The sequence below is a fragment of the Quercus suber genome, unplaced genomic scaffold (assembly GCF_002906115.3).
Source record: "Quercus suber isolate HL8 unplaced genomic scaffold, Cork oak 2.0 scaffold_4, whole genome shotgun sequence".
Lineage (NCBI taxonomy): Eukaryota > Viridiplantae > Streptophyta > Magnoliopsida > Fagales > Fagaceae > Quercus > Quercus suber.
The window spans coordinates 2,478,181-2,495,528 of record NW_027069470.1 but is presented as its reverse complement, the minus strand read 5'-3'; the positions used below and the strand labels follow the sequence as shown (position 1 = coordinate 2,495,528).

Below are 17,348 nucleotides of genomic sequence, written 5' to 3'. Positions count from 1 at the left end.
ATCACCCATGACTAAATCAAACTGTAAGGACCCTCCCAACCATTACACCAATATTGGTCATTGCCACATCAAGTCGTTGTTGCTCACCCAAGTAAGACTCTCTCTCTCTCTCTCTCTCTCTCTTAACCCATCGTGCCTCTGTTTTGCAACCACCACCAATACCCCCTCCAACAAACATGTTTTGCGACCACCACAATCACCCCAATGTTGATCTCCATTTTACGACCACTACCAACCCCAACAAATCTATTTTCCATGACCTTCGTTTGGCTCTCTCTCTTCTTTTTTTATTAATTTATATTTTTAGTTTGGAATGTAAAAATTTTTGTTTAGTATATATTTGTTTGAGAGTTGAGAAAATGAGGGAAAGTATTAGAAATTTTTTTTTAGAGCATTTTCAAATTTTAATAATGCAACCAAACACTTATTTTTATAAAATATTTTCATCTAAAAATATTTTTAGACAAAATATTATTTTCAAGTGAAACAAACATTACGTTTGGAAGCAACTTTTTGTTGAGGATTATTTTCTTTTATTTACTAAAAGTTGGACAAATATCTCTCTCAAAAAAAAAGTTGGACCAAATATGGTTATGTTAAGAAAAAATTGAGGTCTTAAAATACTGAACATAAAAAATAAGCTTAAAAATAAGAAGCTGATGGCAGGCAGACTTAGCGTGGAATATTGCTGGATTCTTTTTGGATTTATGTCCAACACCCCCAGCTTGTTTTGTCTACCTTCTGTGAGATGCTATGTATGGGTGTCAATGTTCGACCCAACTCGCGAACACGACACGAACCCAACCCGGGTTTTTGCGGGTTAGGGTTGGCCTTAATGGGTTTGGGTCATAAATGGGTTGACCCGAATACGACAGGATAAGAAATGTGTCATAGACGAGTCAACCCACATAACCTACAATAGACAGGTTTGACACACCAATTTATTTATGTCAACCTGAAATGACCCACTTAACACAACCCGTTTAACTCGTATAACAAATAAATATTCATTTTATTTTAGATTTTTCAAATACCTTTTATATCCAACATATATTTTAAATTTAAAAAGAAAAGTGAGTAATTATAAAAACTTACAAGGAATATAATTGGAAATTGAAACTTTATAAATCCTAGATCTCTAAATCCTTCAAACCCTAAATCTCTAAACCATCTTATAAATATCTTTTTTTTTTCTTTTTTTTTTTTTAATTTCAGCTATAATACTCACTCTACTATCTTATAGTCTCATGCCCAATTCTCAAACTGGTTATTACTCTCTCTCTCTCTCTCTCTCTCTCTCTCTCATGTGTTTAGTGAGTTTTAGAATTAAAGAAAACTATTTTCTTGGTGTTTCAAAATTTTGCAGTAATTTTTTCTACATAATGTTTTTGTTCTATAAACTTTAGTCTACTGTTTATTCCAATTCTTTCAATATTGACACTTAGCATTTGGTGAGTTCCAAGGATATTATAATTTTGTTGAACTATATTCTTTTATTTTTGTTAAACTATGTTATTTTGAATTTAGGTTGAAGTGTATGCATTTCTTTTGTTAAACTATGCACTTATTTCTAGATGAATGTTATATTTTTGTTGAACTATATTATTTTGAATATAAGTTGAAGACTTGAAGTGTATGCACTGCTTTTGGGATGTAAAAAAAAAATATTTCTAGATGGACATTATATTTAATATTATGCAGGTTGAAATGGGTTGTGTTACATTCGTGTCAACCCATTACGACTCGTTTATTAAGCGTGTCAAATGGGTTGGGTCAGATCAACCCGCCTTATTAACAGATCGGGTTAGGGTTGAAAGATCATAACACGATTATTAAATGGGTCAGGTTAGGGTTGAGCCATTTAGTAGAATACTCTTACCTCGACACGACACGAACTCGACACGCTAACCCGAATTGACACCCCTAATGCTATGCACTTAACCCCCTAAAAGGTAAATAACTTCAATATTTTAACAGTTAAAGTGACGAGGTGGGTGGCTGTATAATAGTCAATGTGAACCATTTTATTTTGTAAAAGTATGTATAACATTTTGTATTCTTATGCAATTGTCATTATCTATTTGTTATTATCTTTGTAAAAATATTTTAAACTGAATGACAAAACTCAACTCATGTGCATTGTATTAATTATTAACCTAAAGAGTCACACACATCCATACATATATAAATAATACACTATGTGTTCCCTACCCTTCCTTAAAAATTACCATGACTTTTAAGTGGAGTTGTGATGTGCATATGTATTAGAACCTCTTTCTCTCTCTCTTGTGTATGTGTGTGTGTGTGTGTGTGTTTGTTTCTAAAAAAATAAAAAAAAACAAAAAAAAAAAACAATACACTATGTGTCTACTTAACCAATCAAATGTTTGAAGAGTCACTAACTTTACTATTTTTTTAATCACTAACTTTATAACAAAATGTTGTTATAATATGATAACAACACACACATATGTAACAAACCCTTTATATTTTCTAATTATTAAATTATATAAAGTTATGTTATACTTATATTATACATGCACATATTCACACGAATAACATTATAACAAAAATAAATAAATAACGCACACAAACTCACACTCGTACAAATAATATATAAATTTATAATAAAAATAGATACACATAAAACTCACAAACACTTACTATTTACTCTAAAAGTTGGAGATCCCAATAGTCAAATATAGAACAGAGATTCATGAGAGAGAGATTCATGAGAGAGAGAGAGAGAGAGAGAGAGAGAGAGAGAGAGAGAGATATCTGTGATTTATGTTATTGGTTGGTTTTGGGATGGACTGATTTGTGTTTTTTATTTTTTTATTTTTTTTTTTATGATAACTCTTTATCATCAAACCAAGACACCAATAAGTTTTTTGTATAGGCAAGAATTGATCCCAAAATCTCTTATACAATTATCAGAGACTTTACCTATTAAGTTAACTGGGAGTATGCAAGATTTAAATCAAGGTGTGCAAAAGTATTTTTAAAGGAAAATTAAACTAATAAAATAATATTTTATACATAAATATTTTTTTAGGTAAATGAACCCCCTAAAGCATCAGTAATGTAGCCCCTGTTTTTAATCTGGGGTAGGCCAAATGAAAACAGATTAGTCATAAGTAGGGAAAGTGTAATTAACCCTTTAAATAAATAATGATTTCCTTATAAAAAAAAAAGAGGGCAAAGGAATATAATTTATAACGTAGATATGAGTCAGCTAATTATCAAGCTAGGCAGAAGCCACAGGTGTGTTAACGGCTTAATGTGCTCCACCACAAATACGACAGTATTTACATAATGCTTAATTTGCGCACTGTCGTAAAGATGATGGTTTCAAGGCCAAATTCAGTGACATGCACTATGTCTATTAAAAATGAAATCAACAATGTTGGCTCATTCCGAAGTGATATTCCCAACCAATGAAATAATGTTATTTATGCAAATATATAAATTAAATTCTTAATCAGCACAAAAATAAAAAACAAAAACTACTATGTGATATTACATTTGCATAAATAATAGTGTTTTATTGATTAAAAGGAACAGAATGACCACTTCTGCAATTCTCATGTTAGACCTAATAATCTCTCCTATTAAACTTGTAATCAGCAATGTTGGCTCATTCCTAGACAAAATAATGCAATTTTCATGACCTACAACGCCAATCTTCACGCTTCTAATCTAAAATTCGTATGGCCAATCTTCACGCTTCTAATCTATAATTCGTATGGCCATCTAGTCTCTACATTCATTTTTGTCTTAGCAATAAAGGAAGGAATTCTTTGGGACTCACTCAATACCCATAAAGAGAATTACTTGACAGATAGTAATACATTAGGTAATTTATTTCCCAATGAAGTATCAGTTCAATTTTTTTGAAGTTCATTACAGCAATGAAAGACCATCCGTGAATTGAATTCTTACATCTTAATATAATCAGACAACGAAGAAAACAAGATGTAGATATAGACAAGCAGGCAACAAAATAAGCACCCGATATAGATATATGGGGGGACCGTTTGAAGAGCTGGATTTAGTATCTTATTTTTGTCTCACATGGACCAACCCCACACATTCGATAAACTTTGTTGAGCATGTGAAAATATGAGACAAATGAGTCTGCGTTGTGACTTGTTAACTGGTGGGGAACACTTGCAACTTATTCCTTCCTTCTATTATTGAAACTTATTGAGTCAGGTATTCTTAGGCTGAATACATTATTTCTTACCAAAAACCAAAATTCAAACAAGACCGGTCATCTCATAGACCTTATTATAGGTTTCAAGCTTACAAGACAGCAACTTTTTTTTTTCTAGAGAATCCAATTAAGTTTCTTCACAAAAAGTCTTCCCTTTTATTCTTACCTATGTTGACAAAGAGCCTTTTTTATGGGCTGAATTATCAAAGAGCTCCTAACTCAATGTAATTATATATTTTTTAATTACTTTCTTTGGCAACCCTATCCAAAGATGTCGGCACGCCTATGAAAATAATAAGCTTTTCCTAGCTTTGGTCCTTACTAATTAGCCAAAAATTAGATAAATGTAATCCTTATAAAACCCTGTATGTGTAACAAACACTCTGCTCATTAATAGAACAACAAAAACCACTGGTCTATCTTTCCTGGAAGAAACCTTCTATAAGTATGGGACTATTCCAACCACTTTTACAACGTGCAAATATGCAAATTACCACTTCCACTCAATCATTGCCATCTGCCTTCTTCTTCTTTCTTCTTCTTCTTCTTCTTCTTCTTCTTTTTATCTTTTTATTTATTTATTTTTTTTAATATAAATCTTAAATTGCTTTGTTTGCCTTTGTTAAGGCTGAAAAAGAGACATCCTTTAAATGAATATTCCTCATGGCTGCTAGGTTGGCTCCTACCAAAACTATGTCTCAAGGAACCTATCACGAGATACATATTATATTATCCTTATCATTTCCAGGACCCTACGAGGGTGACCCTTGGGCCCTCTCATTTTCGCTAGATCCCAAAGGCCTGGACAAACCTGGACCCGTGGTGCAATAGTGCAAATTGGTCATCTACAAGTCAAAAGACCAGGACAATGGCAAAGTTAAAACATATTGCAACAAAGAAAACAACATTTAATCAAAATTACACTATTTTATAGCCTCTAAGTGAATTCAAGTACATGTAAGGGCAACAGCTTCAAACAAAGAAGACAACTTTTAATCAAAACTACACTATTTTATGTTCCCTAAATGAATTAAACTAGATGTAACATGGAAGGGCAACAGATTTGAAAAAGATTGAATGAACCAATTGGGGGAAAGGGGGAACTCTTCATTGTGAAATCAATGTCATCTACAAGTCTACACAGAATACAAAGTGAGAAAGGGCCGAGTAGCACATACTCCAGTAGCAAAGGCAGAACCTATTTGGATACATGCAGGCAATGGAAACATTGATGTAAAAATAATAATAATTGCTATTTCCAGGTTACAAAGTATGGCAGTTACTTGGTAATTTGCAGATGGCATTAGATAAAAGGTAGCATTTGTAAATATGTGGTAGACATCCAAATTCCAAATGCGAACTAAAAGCCCAGTGAATAACATCCAGCACACTACAGATATTTGGGCCACATCAACTGGTCTTATCTCTTCTTTACCTTGAAACATTACATATTTTGAAGGAAAAGCAGTTTCAAAAATCTTCTGTTAAGGAGGGTACCTCTCAATTCCACTTGTTGCAAGACATGAAAGTTAGTTGGCTGGCAATCTTTATAGGGAGCAGTGGAGACTGCATGGTGTGTGCATCTACGCTGGCGTTTTTCCACCTAGGATACCACAAAAAACCCTCACAGCACTGTTGAAACGACAAATCAATATCACCCATTGATCTATGGCCTCTTGTGATCTAAAACTTAGGAAGTCAACATATATTATTCTATGGTGGTTAGCATCCTTGACAACTGGTGTATAATCTCTAGAGGTACACTAGAATTACATCGGACAAAATATCAGCTCTGGCTTCTGTCACTGGAAAGTCACTTATTTGGATCAAATTCTTGAAACTGATTCTTAAAATCTTCTGCCATCTTTGTTTCCTCTTCTTTGCTTTGGGAACAATTCCTCCAATCGGCCCTGTCTGCCATGTTCAGCAAGCCTGCCAGAACCTGTCACATACACAACATGCTATAGAATTTCAAAAAATTTCCTATGACAATTCCATTGTCCATGAGAATAGATTTGTTACTTTGGATAGAGAAGGGAGGGAGAAGGGGTTTTACACTTTGACCAAAGAAACTCTAGTAAGAATAAATTTATGTTGATATACATTAGCTCTTCATTTAACAGAAGATTTAAAAAAAAAAAAAAAAAACCAAAAAACAGATATGCTGTGATATTCTGTACTTCACTGGATTGGAGGCCAACAACAAATTACTCATTAAGATCACTAAACCAAAATATTTTAGAAAGAAAATCTAAAATCATAACTTTAAACAAAAACCATTACCCAAAATGTCCAACAATGTAAGGAATGACTATGCTGTTTGTGAAAAGTAAGGAATTAGACACACAGTTGTCCTTATCTGATTGCATCTTGTCATACAACATAATAATTCTGAAGCTGACATTACATCTAAGAAGTTACACAATTCCGTGCTAGTATTATTTCTTAAACATAAATTCTTGCCAAGAACCACATCCAGACTGTATAGTAGCTTGGACCAAAAAAAACACACACACACACACACACACAAAACAAAAAACAAAACCAGACAAGAACAAAATCAAAAACAAATATAATAGCCATAACAAAATTTTACAACATAATGCTCATGATTTTTTTCCTTTTAAGACAAGCATGGTTTCTCCCCATTTTTGTCATGACTAAAAACGATCTGTCAGAGCACAAAAGGTGAAATATGGGTCATTTGGTGCATATATGTGTCTAGAAACCACTCTAAATCCAGCTTGATTGAAAGTTTGCCGTTGGCTACAAACCAAATCCTAGTCGTCTCATGTTAATATCACTAATGAAAATGAGAAAGAACCCCAAAACCAGACAGATGTTGTAAAAAAGCCCTTGGATAGTTAATGGTATGGCTCAAGAATATTATGAGGTGCACAGAAAATCACTAACATCCACATCAAAAATAAAATACTGAAATTTATTAGTCAATTTCCAAATATTGGAAAATTCTATCTTTTGAGGAAAATATGAGGGAAAAAAATATGCATATTTTGAACCAATACACAAAATAGAAAGCAGGTAGCTTACCTCACGTCCAAACTGAGCAGGAAATCTCTCATTTTCCTCAACCAAATGTGAAAATATTGTACCATCAGGGAGTTCAACATAGAAGAAGCTAAAATTCTTATCAAACTGTGTCCTCAACACTTTTCTTCCATCAGAATTCTCATTCTCTGCAATCAGAGAACAACAGAATTACGATGCAGTGAATGCCAAGAACTTTGCACATACAAGTCAGCAATGTTGGGCAAGGTAAAATTGATAGGGTGGGTAGACAGAAAATGAGAAAACGCAAATTTTTGGAATTTGACATATCTATCTTTGTATATCTAACTACCTATATATCTATCTACACACACAAAAGCAAGAATTAAACATTTACATCATCTGCAGACAATATATTGGGGCGCAGCACAAACAAGGTTGCAGCAGAAAAATCAGGCATATGGGGGATTTGAAGCATCCAGGGCAGTATTCATAAGCCAATTGGCACAACAAAACACTTGAACATTAAAACTTACTTCTCGAGGCCACAAATTTAAAGCCCAATTTTTCAGCAGCTAAATTAAATATATCTTGAACAGCAGCTGCTCTGGATGATGGAACAGGAATAGCCTACACAAAGAACATGTGGAATAAGTAAAATACCCCCAAAGAAAACTGAGAAAAAATTATTTTAAAAAAAAAGTTCATATTCTACGGTTCAGCCTAACTAGAATCTTCAGTTGTGGAAACAACAAGAGTGACTTGTGACGCTTGTCATACATGAAAAAATTACAAAGGGGTAGGTGATTGTCAGCAATTCCCAGGTCGTAACACATTATGCATCTAATAAAGAAACTTGCAAAAGATATATATTTTACCTGAAGATTAGCATGAGTACTACGTTTTGAAACCCACTCAAAGAAAACAACTGATTTCCCTTGATTCTTATAATAACTCTTGAGACTATTCTGGAACCTACCAAGCTCAATTTCAGTTTCTGGTGGTAGCAAAACAGTATTGGGTAAATGCTCAACAGGTATTATCAGTATATGATCTTGAACAAGCGGGCCTTTAGCCAGTGCACAGTAAAAGTACTCTCCTATGCTGACAATTAGATGTGACTCTATGTTCGGGCTTGACAAACAAAACCAGCACTCCCTTGACCTGTAATTCAGTTGCAAAATAGATAGTTAATACAAGAGTCTGATCATTTTATAAGAATGAATACTGTGGCATCAAAAGAACATACACATATTATATATATAACACATGTTAGAGTTCGATCTCGTTAGTTTTTTATATTAGCATGTTAATAAGGGTATTTTTGTAATCATGCTATAAACCCTAATATAAATATAGGCTAAGTTGTGGGCTTGACTGATTATGACCTTTTTTTCTGTCTCTCTCGATACTTCTCTTCATTGTTCTTCTCGCTTAACCCTCAATCTTCATATTTTACATCTCTAACTACACATAATGTGTGTGCGTGTTTAACAAGCCAATCAACTTTTGTTTTATAACAAAACTAATGACTCAAACATCTTCACAAAACAAAAAGACCAACCTGTTGCTAGCATTCTCAGATCCTCGTTTCTTGTGAGAATAACTCTCACCTTCATCCTGCAGGCTGTGCTTAAAGTTGCAATTTGGACCCCTTTCACATCTTCCTTTGTTAAGAAAATCAAAACAAACACCTCTCAGAGATTGTTCCCTTGCATTCTCGTCATGTTGAAAGTTGCATTTGTCCCCCCGTGGACAAGAACCAGAAGATACAAATTTAAAACACAGCCTATCACCATCTCCAGCTCCATATTTCTGCCGTTTTTGTGAGACATCATATCTCCAATATTGTGAGTCAGCATCACTATCACTAGGCCTTTTTGTCGCTTCTTTGGCGAGAACAGTTTGGTCTGCATATGTATATGGAGATAAGGTAGTGTTTAGGGGCTTCGTGCTAATCTCAACAGCTGACATGGTAGATGCTGGAGTAGGAGAAATCGCATGAATAAATTTCTGTGGACCAAGTTTGAAACCAACATTTTTCAGAGTAAAGTATGGTAGTGCAGTATCTAGAAATCATAAGATATAAATGCAAGTGATGTTAGAATTGTCCTCAGAAGTAGTCAAGTGCTTAGCTACATGATGGCCATCTCTGTGAAGAGTATCATACTTAGTCCATACACAAGTCCAATGCAATCTCTTTCCAAAGTAGTTTTAGTTGAAAATTTCAGTATTAATGAAACAATGAAGGATAGTCGATTAAGACTTTATGTTGACAAAGGTGAATAAATAAATAAATAAATTGATGAGTTTAAATGGTGGGAAAAACTCAACAGAAACAGTTTGAAATTAATAAGATTACGGCGGCAAAAGAATTAATGAACACTTTCAAAAATTATGATGAGAAAATCATACCTGCTTCTCTTTATTGGCAACAGAAGCAAGACCCAAGAAGCGAGTCACATGCACAGCATCAACATTGGAGTAAGGTTCACGAGCATAGAATATACCTTTAGTACCTGCAATGTGATAGCTACCACAGAAGACAAACTTCAATATAAAAACAACATAACATTCCTTTGATACAAACACAAAATTATAATACAACCAATGCAGCCCAGAAAGCAGCTAATAAAATGTGTAGCATGCTGGGAAACACATACCTAAGAGGAATATCAATGCAGTGGAGTACTACTAATTTTGATTCTACATTTACGTACAATGATCAATCATGCAATAATGCCCAAGCATCACATACCGTGGTTTAATCTCTGCTACTAACTCTGCTATGGTAGAATCACTTCCAGGAGAATCCAAAAACCCATGGGGAAGATCAGATGTAGATGCTCTGTTTGTGACCCCGCTTGGCCATTCATTAGTGGTAAGCGATTAAGGAAATCAACTAAACAGACCACACATTAAAAATCCAGCACACAATACTCAGCATTATGTATAAAATAATTAACCATAGAATGGTTTTCATTCATAGCAGGGCAAGGATATGTTAGGAACAAGTCAAATATTCCAGGATCCTCGGCTATAGCTCGCAATGCATCCACATCATCTTGAGTGTATGTTCCAAATTGTTGACCATCAGAAAAATGCCTACCAGATAAATACGCCACAGATAGCCCTATAAATGAGTGAAGTAGATCAGGTAATAATAAAGTTAATAAAAAATCGCCACCATTTATCTGTTTAAAAAAAATCTGATAATTGGAAGTCAAACATATCATCAAATGACAATCTTCTTCATTAAGATTATCAAAAATCCACAAAGCAATTAGCTTTTCATTTCTATCCTAAGTCATGCTATATAACACCTTTTTAACCAGACTAGTTCGATCATAACTGATAAGCAATAACTAAATTTCTGATCAAAACAAATTAATTTTCCATGTTATACCATATTCTTTTTTCCTCTAAAATATAACTACCATGTATTCTTTTTGGCTGCTAAAAACACTTTTGAAAAAAAAAATATATATATATATATATATTTAGCCTAAAAAAGCTAAAATATGGATTAATTTGACCACATTACAGTTGCAGTACCGTGTGGTGATATGGTGACTGATAGACTTTATTAACTTATCAAACCTAGCAAAATCTTAAATCACATGACTTATGTAATAGCATTGTGAATTGTTTAAATCACTCAGTGACTCGTGTGAGTAAAAATTTAAATTCACGCTATTGGTGATCTGATCACTATGTATTGGATTAGAGGAGATTCCTTCAAAGCAATTTCAAGGAAGCCTTTGTCTATAACTTCATTTCTAACAAAAAATTAATTAATTTACACATAATCCATATCCTTTTTTTTTTTTCCTTTTAAAATATAACTACAAAAATAAAAATTACAACATTGAATTTGTAACCCAGCAAAGCTTGTTAGAATTATAAATGAGAGAGAGAAGAGAGTGAAATGGAAAGTGGAAGAGAAATAAATGTGGTTTAATCTAACGGCCTACATCGTGAACATAAAACCCTGAACAAAAATTTATTATAGAGTAGACTAAACTTTGTACCAATCCTATGATGGGTTCAGTTAGGGCATGCATTAATCATCTATCTTTTTATGGGAAATTGAAAGGGCTATAAAAAAAATAAAAAAATAAAAAGTTAGTTTCTGTTTTATTTTCCCATAAAAAGCCTTCTAAAATGATTTACTTAATGTATGCCCTAAGGGCATATGTTAGTAAAACCTTTCTACGATTTCCTTACCCTTACTTACATTACAAGTTAGGTTACTACATTTAGTCTCAGGATTAGTTTGCTTGCGCTACAAGTAAATCCTAGTACAGTGGGCATTGAAATATTTAAGAAGTTGAAGTAACCTACTAAAATGACTACAATAAGAGCAGTGATAATTGCAAAAATACACATTAAAGAAAATATGGAGAGTACCATGGAGATTGAACTTGCCACTGCCTTTTAACCAGAACAAGTTTTGGCAAACCTTGAGACCGTCCATCTTGAAGCCAAGGTTCGCCGAGTCCTTCGAGGCCGATAAGAGGTGTTTAGCAGCGCCGATTCCGTAGTCGCCGATGAAGTATGTGGGCAGAGGGACTTGGGAGCGGCCTTCAATGTAGTCGGTTAGCTCGCCGAGCTGCTCCGGCGAGTCAGGGAAGAACTGGCCAACGCAAATTAGGGCATCGAATGGCCCAGCCGCTTTGTTTACCTGATGAGAGAAAAAAAAGTGAACTGAGAAATGAATGGAAGATAATAATAAACCCTAGATACATGTATAGCTAATAGAGAGAGACCGATGAGACTCGCTTGAAGAGCTGGTTGAGGCGGCCGAGAACGTCGCCACAGAGCAGAATTCTTGGGGGAGCCATGTGTGTTTGGGCGAGAGAGAGGGGTCTGGACTGTGAACTCTGAAATCGGATGCTTGAAGTTGAAGATGAAAGAGTCCGTGGGCTGAAATGCTAGGAAATGGGCCATACCGGGCCGGGCCCAGGCCCCTTATTACCCTTGGACTTTTGGGGTGAATGATTAAGAGAAATTTTTTGCTAATCTTGTGTATTGGTTGTGAAAGCCCCATATTTGTTTGTGGAAGAGATAAATTTTGTTGATCTCTTGGGCTAGCAAAGTTTTCCTCTAAATCGGATTAAAGAAATCTCCTTCAATGTATTCCACGTAATAGTTGAATTGATTATTTGTGTGTATAATTCATCTAAACAAATCACCTGATTTTTAAATAAATCATGTGATTATAAAAAATAAAAAAAATAAAAAATACAAGTGAATAGCAACTAAATTGCATTTAACTTTATTTTAAATTGGTTTTAAGAAAAATATTTGCCTAATTTACAATGTATTGGAGAGAATGAATTAAAGTTCAAACCATAGATATAACACACCACAAAAAAAAAAATACGATTATCATTGAACTTCAGTTCTTTTTAATTGTTCAAGTTAATTCAGAATTCTCTCTCTCAAAACAAAAACAAAAAAGTTAATTCAGAATTCTAACCACTCTTTTTCAAGAGACATCTTCTCAACATTTAATTTCTTGCATTCACCAATCACTAACTTATTAACAAATAACAAACAACAAAATTTTGAAATATTTGCCAAAAAATATAGGTTAACGTTTCCTTTATTTGGCACGGAATACATCTGAAAATTATTCATCAGCTTGTTGAAGGCCTTGAGGCTACACTAGTGGCTCTTACGGTCCTACCGGTTTTATTTTCAACTCAAGATGTTATTTTTATAATGGCTACATGCGGGAGTGGTACCCCAAAATTAAATTAAGTCTACACTGTTCTCTGTAACATCTTATAGATTGAATCAAGTGTAATACAACAAAAAGTTATAATAATTTCACAATATTTTTAAATTAGAAGACTGATTCACATATGGATCCACTGCAATCTCCAATTTTTTTTTTTTTTTTTGACATGACATGTTAATTTGGAATGTTGTGAAATTATAACAAATTTTCGTTGTGCCTATAGCATTGCTCTTAATCAATCATACCCCACATTTATTCTAATGCTTAACTAGGCGACACATTTCCTCAAAATAGCCAACACCAACTTAAAAAGAGACTTTTGTAATGTTCATCGCATTCCATTACAATTAAGGTCTATTACCTACAGTTTCCTGCATCAAACCAACACAAGGTTTGACTCAAAACTCATTATCACTTTTTTTCTTATCTCATGCATTTGATATATACATTCTCTCTCAAAATATATGATTCCACACTTTTCTTATTAGGACATGTTATCCCTAACTAGGGCCAACTCAATGCAGTTTGAGGCATAAGGTAGTAACTTTAATGAGCTTTCTATATTTAAATATCACTTAAATAATTTTTACTTAATGTTCTAAATTATATATTTTTAATACATTATTCTTACTTTTTAATATGATTAATTTACTTAATGGTGATTGAGCTAGCTTTCTATTGGTCCTCTCTTTTTTTTGGAAAAATGCTAAAATTTCTATAAATTTTACTATCAATGTGACAATAAATGTGATTGGTGGCACTTCAAGAAGATAATAAATAAGTATATGAATCACTTCTTGTGATTGAAATACATCAATTTGTAAAATCTAGGCGATATTACAAATTTTACCCTCTAAATTTGGCTTAAATTTATTTTAGTTCTCTAACTTTACTTTCATTCAATTAAGTCATCTAAGTTTCAAATTTATTCAATTTAGGTCTTATGTTCAATTTCATTAAAAATTTTCCTTTAAAAAAGATTTTTCTTACATGAAAAAAATCTATAAAATTAATAAAAATATTTTATAGGTTTTTAATGTAAGATTTTTTTTTTCAATTTTTTTATTCGTTAATTGCATACTTAATGGAAAATTTTTAACAGAATTGGATGAAAAACCAAAATTGAAACTTAAAGGACTTAATTAAGCGAAAGAAAATTTTGAAAATTAAAATAAATTTCAGTCAAATTTAAATGGTACAATTTGTAATTTTACCTAAAATCTATGTAATAAATATGTTAAAATTTGTATCATCTCTAGCACCTGCACCGCCCAACTATTTGAATTTTCTTAAGAGTGAAAAAAGATATATAGTATTCACTTTTTGTTATTTATATAAAATAACACTTAGAGCATTCTCATTAGGTGTGCCAAATGTGCCAAATGCTAAATATTTAGCACATTTGGCACACCAAATACCAAAAACAACCTCTCATGAGGTGTGCTAAATGTCTCAAAAATATGAGACATGCTACAGTACGCTCTCAAATATGAGAGCGTACGGACAACAATGCCAAACACTGTTTGGCTTATTTAATTCTTTTTTCTCTCTCCTTCTCTCAGTTCTCTCTCTCTCTCTCTGTCTGGCATTCTGGAACCTATCTCTCTCTCTCTCTCTCTCTCTCTGGGGCACTCTCATCGCCGTCTCGCCACGCCCACACCATCTCATCGCCGTCTCTCCACGTCGAGGCTCATCGCCATGCCCACGCCGTCTCATCGCCGTCTCGCCACGCCCAGGCTCGCCACTGATCATTGACCCACTTTGCAACGAAAAGGAACTCCAGTGTGAAGGAAACGGTGGCCGAAAGTGAAAACTTCCATCAGCGATGGCGACGAAGGCGGTTGTCCTGATCTGATTGTCACTCTCGATGTATGTCCGATTCAATTTATGATTTTAGTGTAAATTGTAATTAATTTTATAATTGATTTGGTGGATTTGGGATGTGGGTTTGTGCCGATCTCTCTGGTTGTTTTTTTTTTTTTTTGGAGGTGGCGTTGGTGGATGTGGGTTTGTGCCGGTGGTGGCTGTCGGTGTTGTTGCGGCAGTGGTGGTTGTGCCGCTGTTGTTGTTGTTGACGATGGGGATGGGGATGAGGATGATAGGGAGTAATTAATATATTATTTTAATGTATAGTAAATATTATTTTAATGTATAAAATTGAAGAATAGAACATCTGATAAATGGTATGTTGTAAAATGATGTGCTAAAATGATAAAGTAGGTTTTTGGTGTGTCAAAATGATTTTTTTTTATAAGAGCTGATGAGAATGCTCTTAGGTCTTCATATTTGGGAAACTTTCTCTAGTAGGGGCCCTAGAACATGGCCTAAGGGGCCTAGGCCTAGGGTTGGTATCCTATCCCTAACTTTGACACTATTTTCTCTTGAAATTTAGATGCCTAACTTTGAGATATGTGGTGTTGTGGGGATAAGAGATTCAAACGAGGAGATAAATGTTTCAATATGGTTAGAGCAACGATGAAAAGACAGTGACAGTTTTAGGGAAACAGAGTAATGATATTTTGGACAGTGTATGACTTTTTATTATCAAGATAATTCTATAGTAAGAGATGATTTTTTTTTTTTTTTTTTTTTTGCTGAATGATAATTCTATAGTAAGAGATGATTTAAACCTCAACATCAATGTTTAAATATGAGAAAGTGTAAGTTGGGGTAAAAAATTCTTGGGTAAACTAGTTTAAGAGTTCCCTTGGATACCATTTATTTTGCTAAAAATTAAAAACTGAAAACTAAAAATTAAAAACACTGTAACAAAATAATTTTTAAATGTATAAATAATATCGTGAGACTCATTTTTAATGAAAGTTTTGTTGAAAAAAAAAGTTTGTAGGTCCCGTGAATAATACACAGGACCCACTAAACAGTGCATAATCATATAAAAACTGACTTCTCAAAAAAAAAAAAAAAAAAAACCAAAATGCCAAATGTTGGAACGTGGACGTATATCCAAACGAATAACAAATACTAGCCTCTGAGCACGCGCTCACGCGCGTGCTCAGAGGCTCTTCTATTTTTTGGGTAAGGGTTAATTTAGAGCATTTATTAAAATTTGGGATTACTACATTTTCTAATCACCAAAAAAAAAAAAAAAAAACCTAGGGGTGTGAGGAAAAAATTATTTCACCACTCATAATATTCCTCACACCCCTAGGTTTTTTTTTTTTTTTTTTTGGTGATTAGAAAATGTAGTAATCCCAAATTTTAATAAATGCTCTAAATTAACCCTTACCCAAGAAATGGAAGAGCCTCTGAGCACGCGCGTGAGCGCGTGCTCAGAGGCTAGTACATATAATAATTCTGAAAATCAATAAGTCCATCGTAGAGATAGAAAGGGGTTGCGACAGTCAAGAGTAGACACAGAACAATCAGATAATCAAATAGATTGAGAGAAAGAGAGTAACATAAGGACATTTCAAGCACAAACCTTCTTTGTTGAAATTTCAAAGTCAAACACCCTCAAACACCCTTCAATCCCTAATCACATTCACCCAAAAGTAAGTACTCCTTAGACAATGAATACTTGGCAACTATGGAAGTATGAAGTCAAAGAAAGTCAATAATAAAGAAAAGAAAAGAAAAGAAACGTGCAAAATATAGAACTTGAAAATATTCCATTCCAATGACTCCTCAATGCAATTCAAAAAATTTGTGTGTGATACATATAAGGAAAAAAAAAATTTAGAACTCAAAGAAAGTCAATCATAAATAAACAAAACAAAACAAAACAAAAAGAAACTTGCAAAAGATAGAACCTGAAAATTTGTTGGAGCCCTCTGAAGAAAAAGAAAGGAGGATGTAGAGCTAAACTAAATGTCTTGAATTTGAAGAAGAATGAGAGATAGAAAGTGAGATAGAAACTGCAAAGCGTACGTGAGTTTGTGGGTCTTAAAGTATAGAAGTTTTAATTTACATATCTATCCCCGTTAGTTGAAAACTTATAAGTGAGTATGATGAGGGTATTTTAGGTATAAAAAATGTGAAATCCAAACAGGGGAAGCCCCTTAAATAGTAGTATAGATACAATTCAAAACTTGTTTTGAAACCATATACAATTCAAAACTTGTTTCTTTTGTAAGGGCAACCTACCCCTACCTTAACCTTACCCAGTTTTAATTTTTGCGGTTGTGACTTGTGAGTAGCAGTAAATGGAGATTAATATGAACCTCTCCACCTTTCCTTTATTTATTTAAGTTTGTAAAACAAGGGAAGTTAATTAAAAATTTTGGTACGATAATAAAGTGTTTCGTCGCCAAGAGCATAGTATCTCTCAATTGATCGACACATTCTACTAGTGTTTTAACGAAGAGATTCAGAATTCAGATACCGTATATCATGTACTTATACGGTTATACCATTTGA

The 17,348-nt window shown here is 33.6% G+C and overlaps 1 protein-coding gene across 1 annotated transcript; it reads right to left on the bottom strand.

The window, feature by feature from the left end:
• Positions 1-5,294: 5,294 nt before the first annotated feature.
• On the bottom strand, positions 5,295-12,119 carry LOC112037937 (zinc finger CCCH domain-containing protein 64). The gene is made up of 10 exons (XM_065771139.1): positions 11,995-12,119; positions 11,636-11,909; positions 10,231-10,358; positions 9,984-10,105; positions 9,641-9,758; positions 8,790-9,238; positions 8,104-8,389; positions 7,762-7,855; positions 7,268-7,413; positions 5,295-6,158 (listed from the first exon to the last, which is right to left on the bottom strand). Exons 1-10 carry the CDS (start codon positions 12,067-12,069, stop codon positions 6,030-6,032), a joined length of 1,821 nt encoding a protein of 606 aa, XP_065627211.1. The 5' UTR covers positions 12,070-12,119; the 3' UTR covers positions 5,295-6,029.
• Between the last annotated feature and the right edge of the window lie 5,229 nt (positions 12,120-17,348).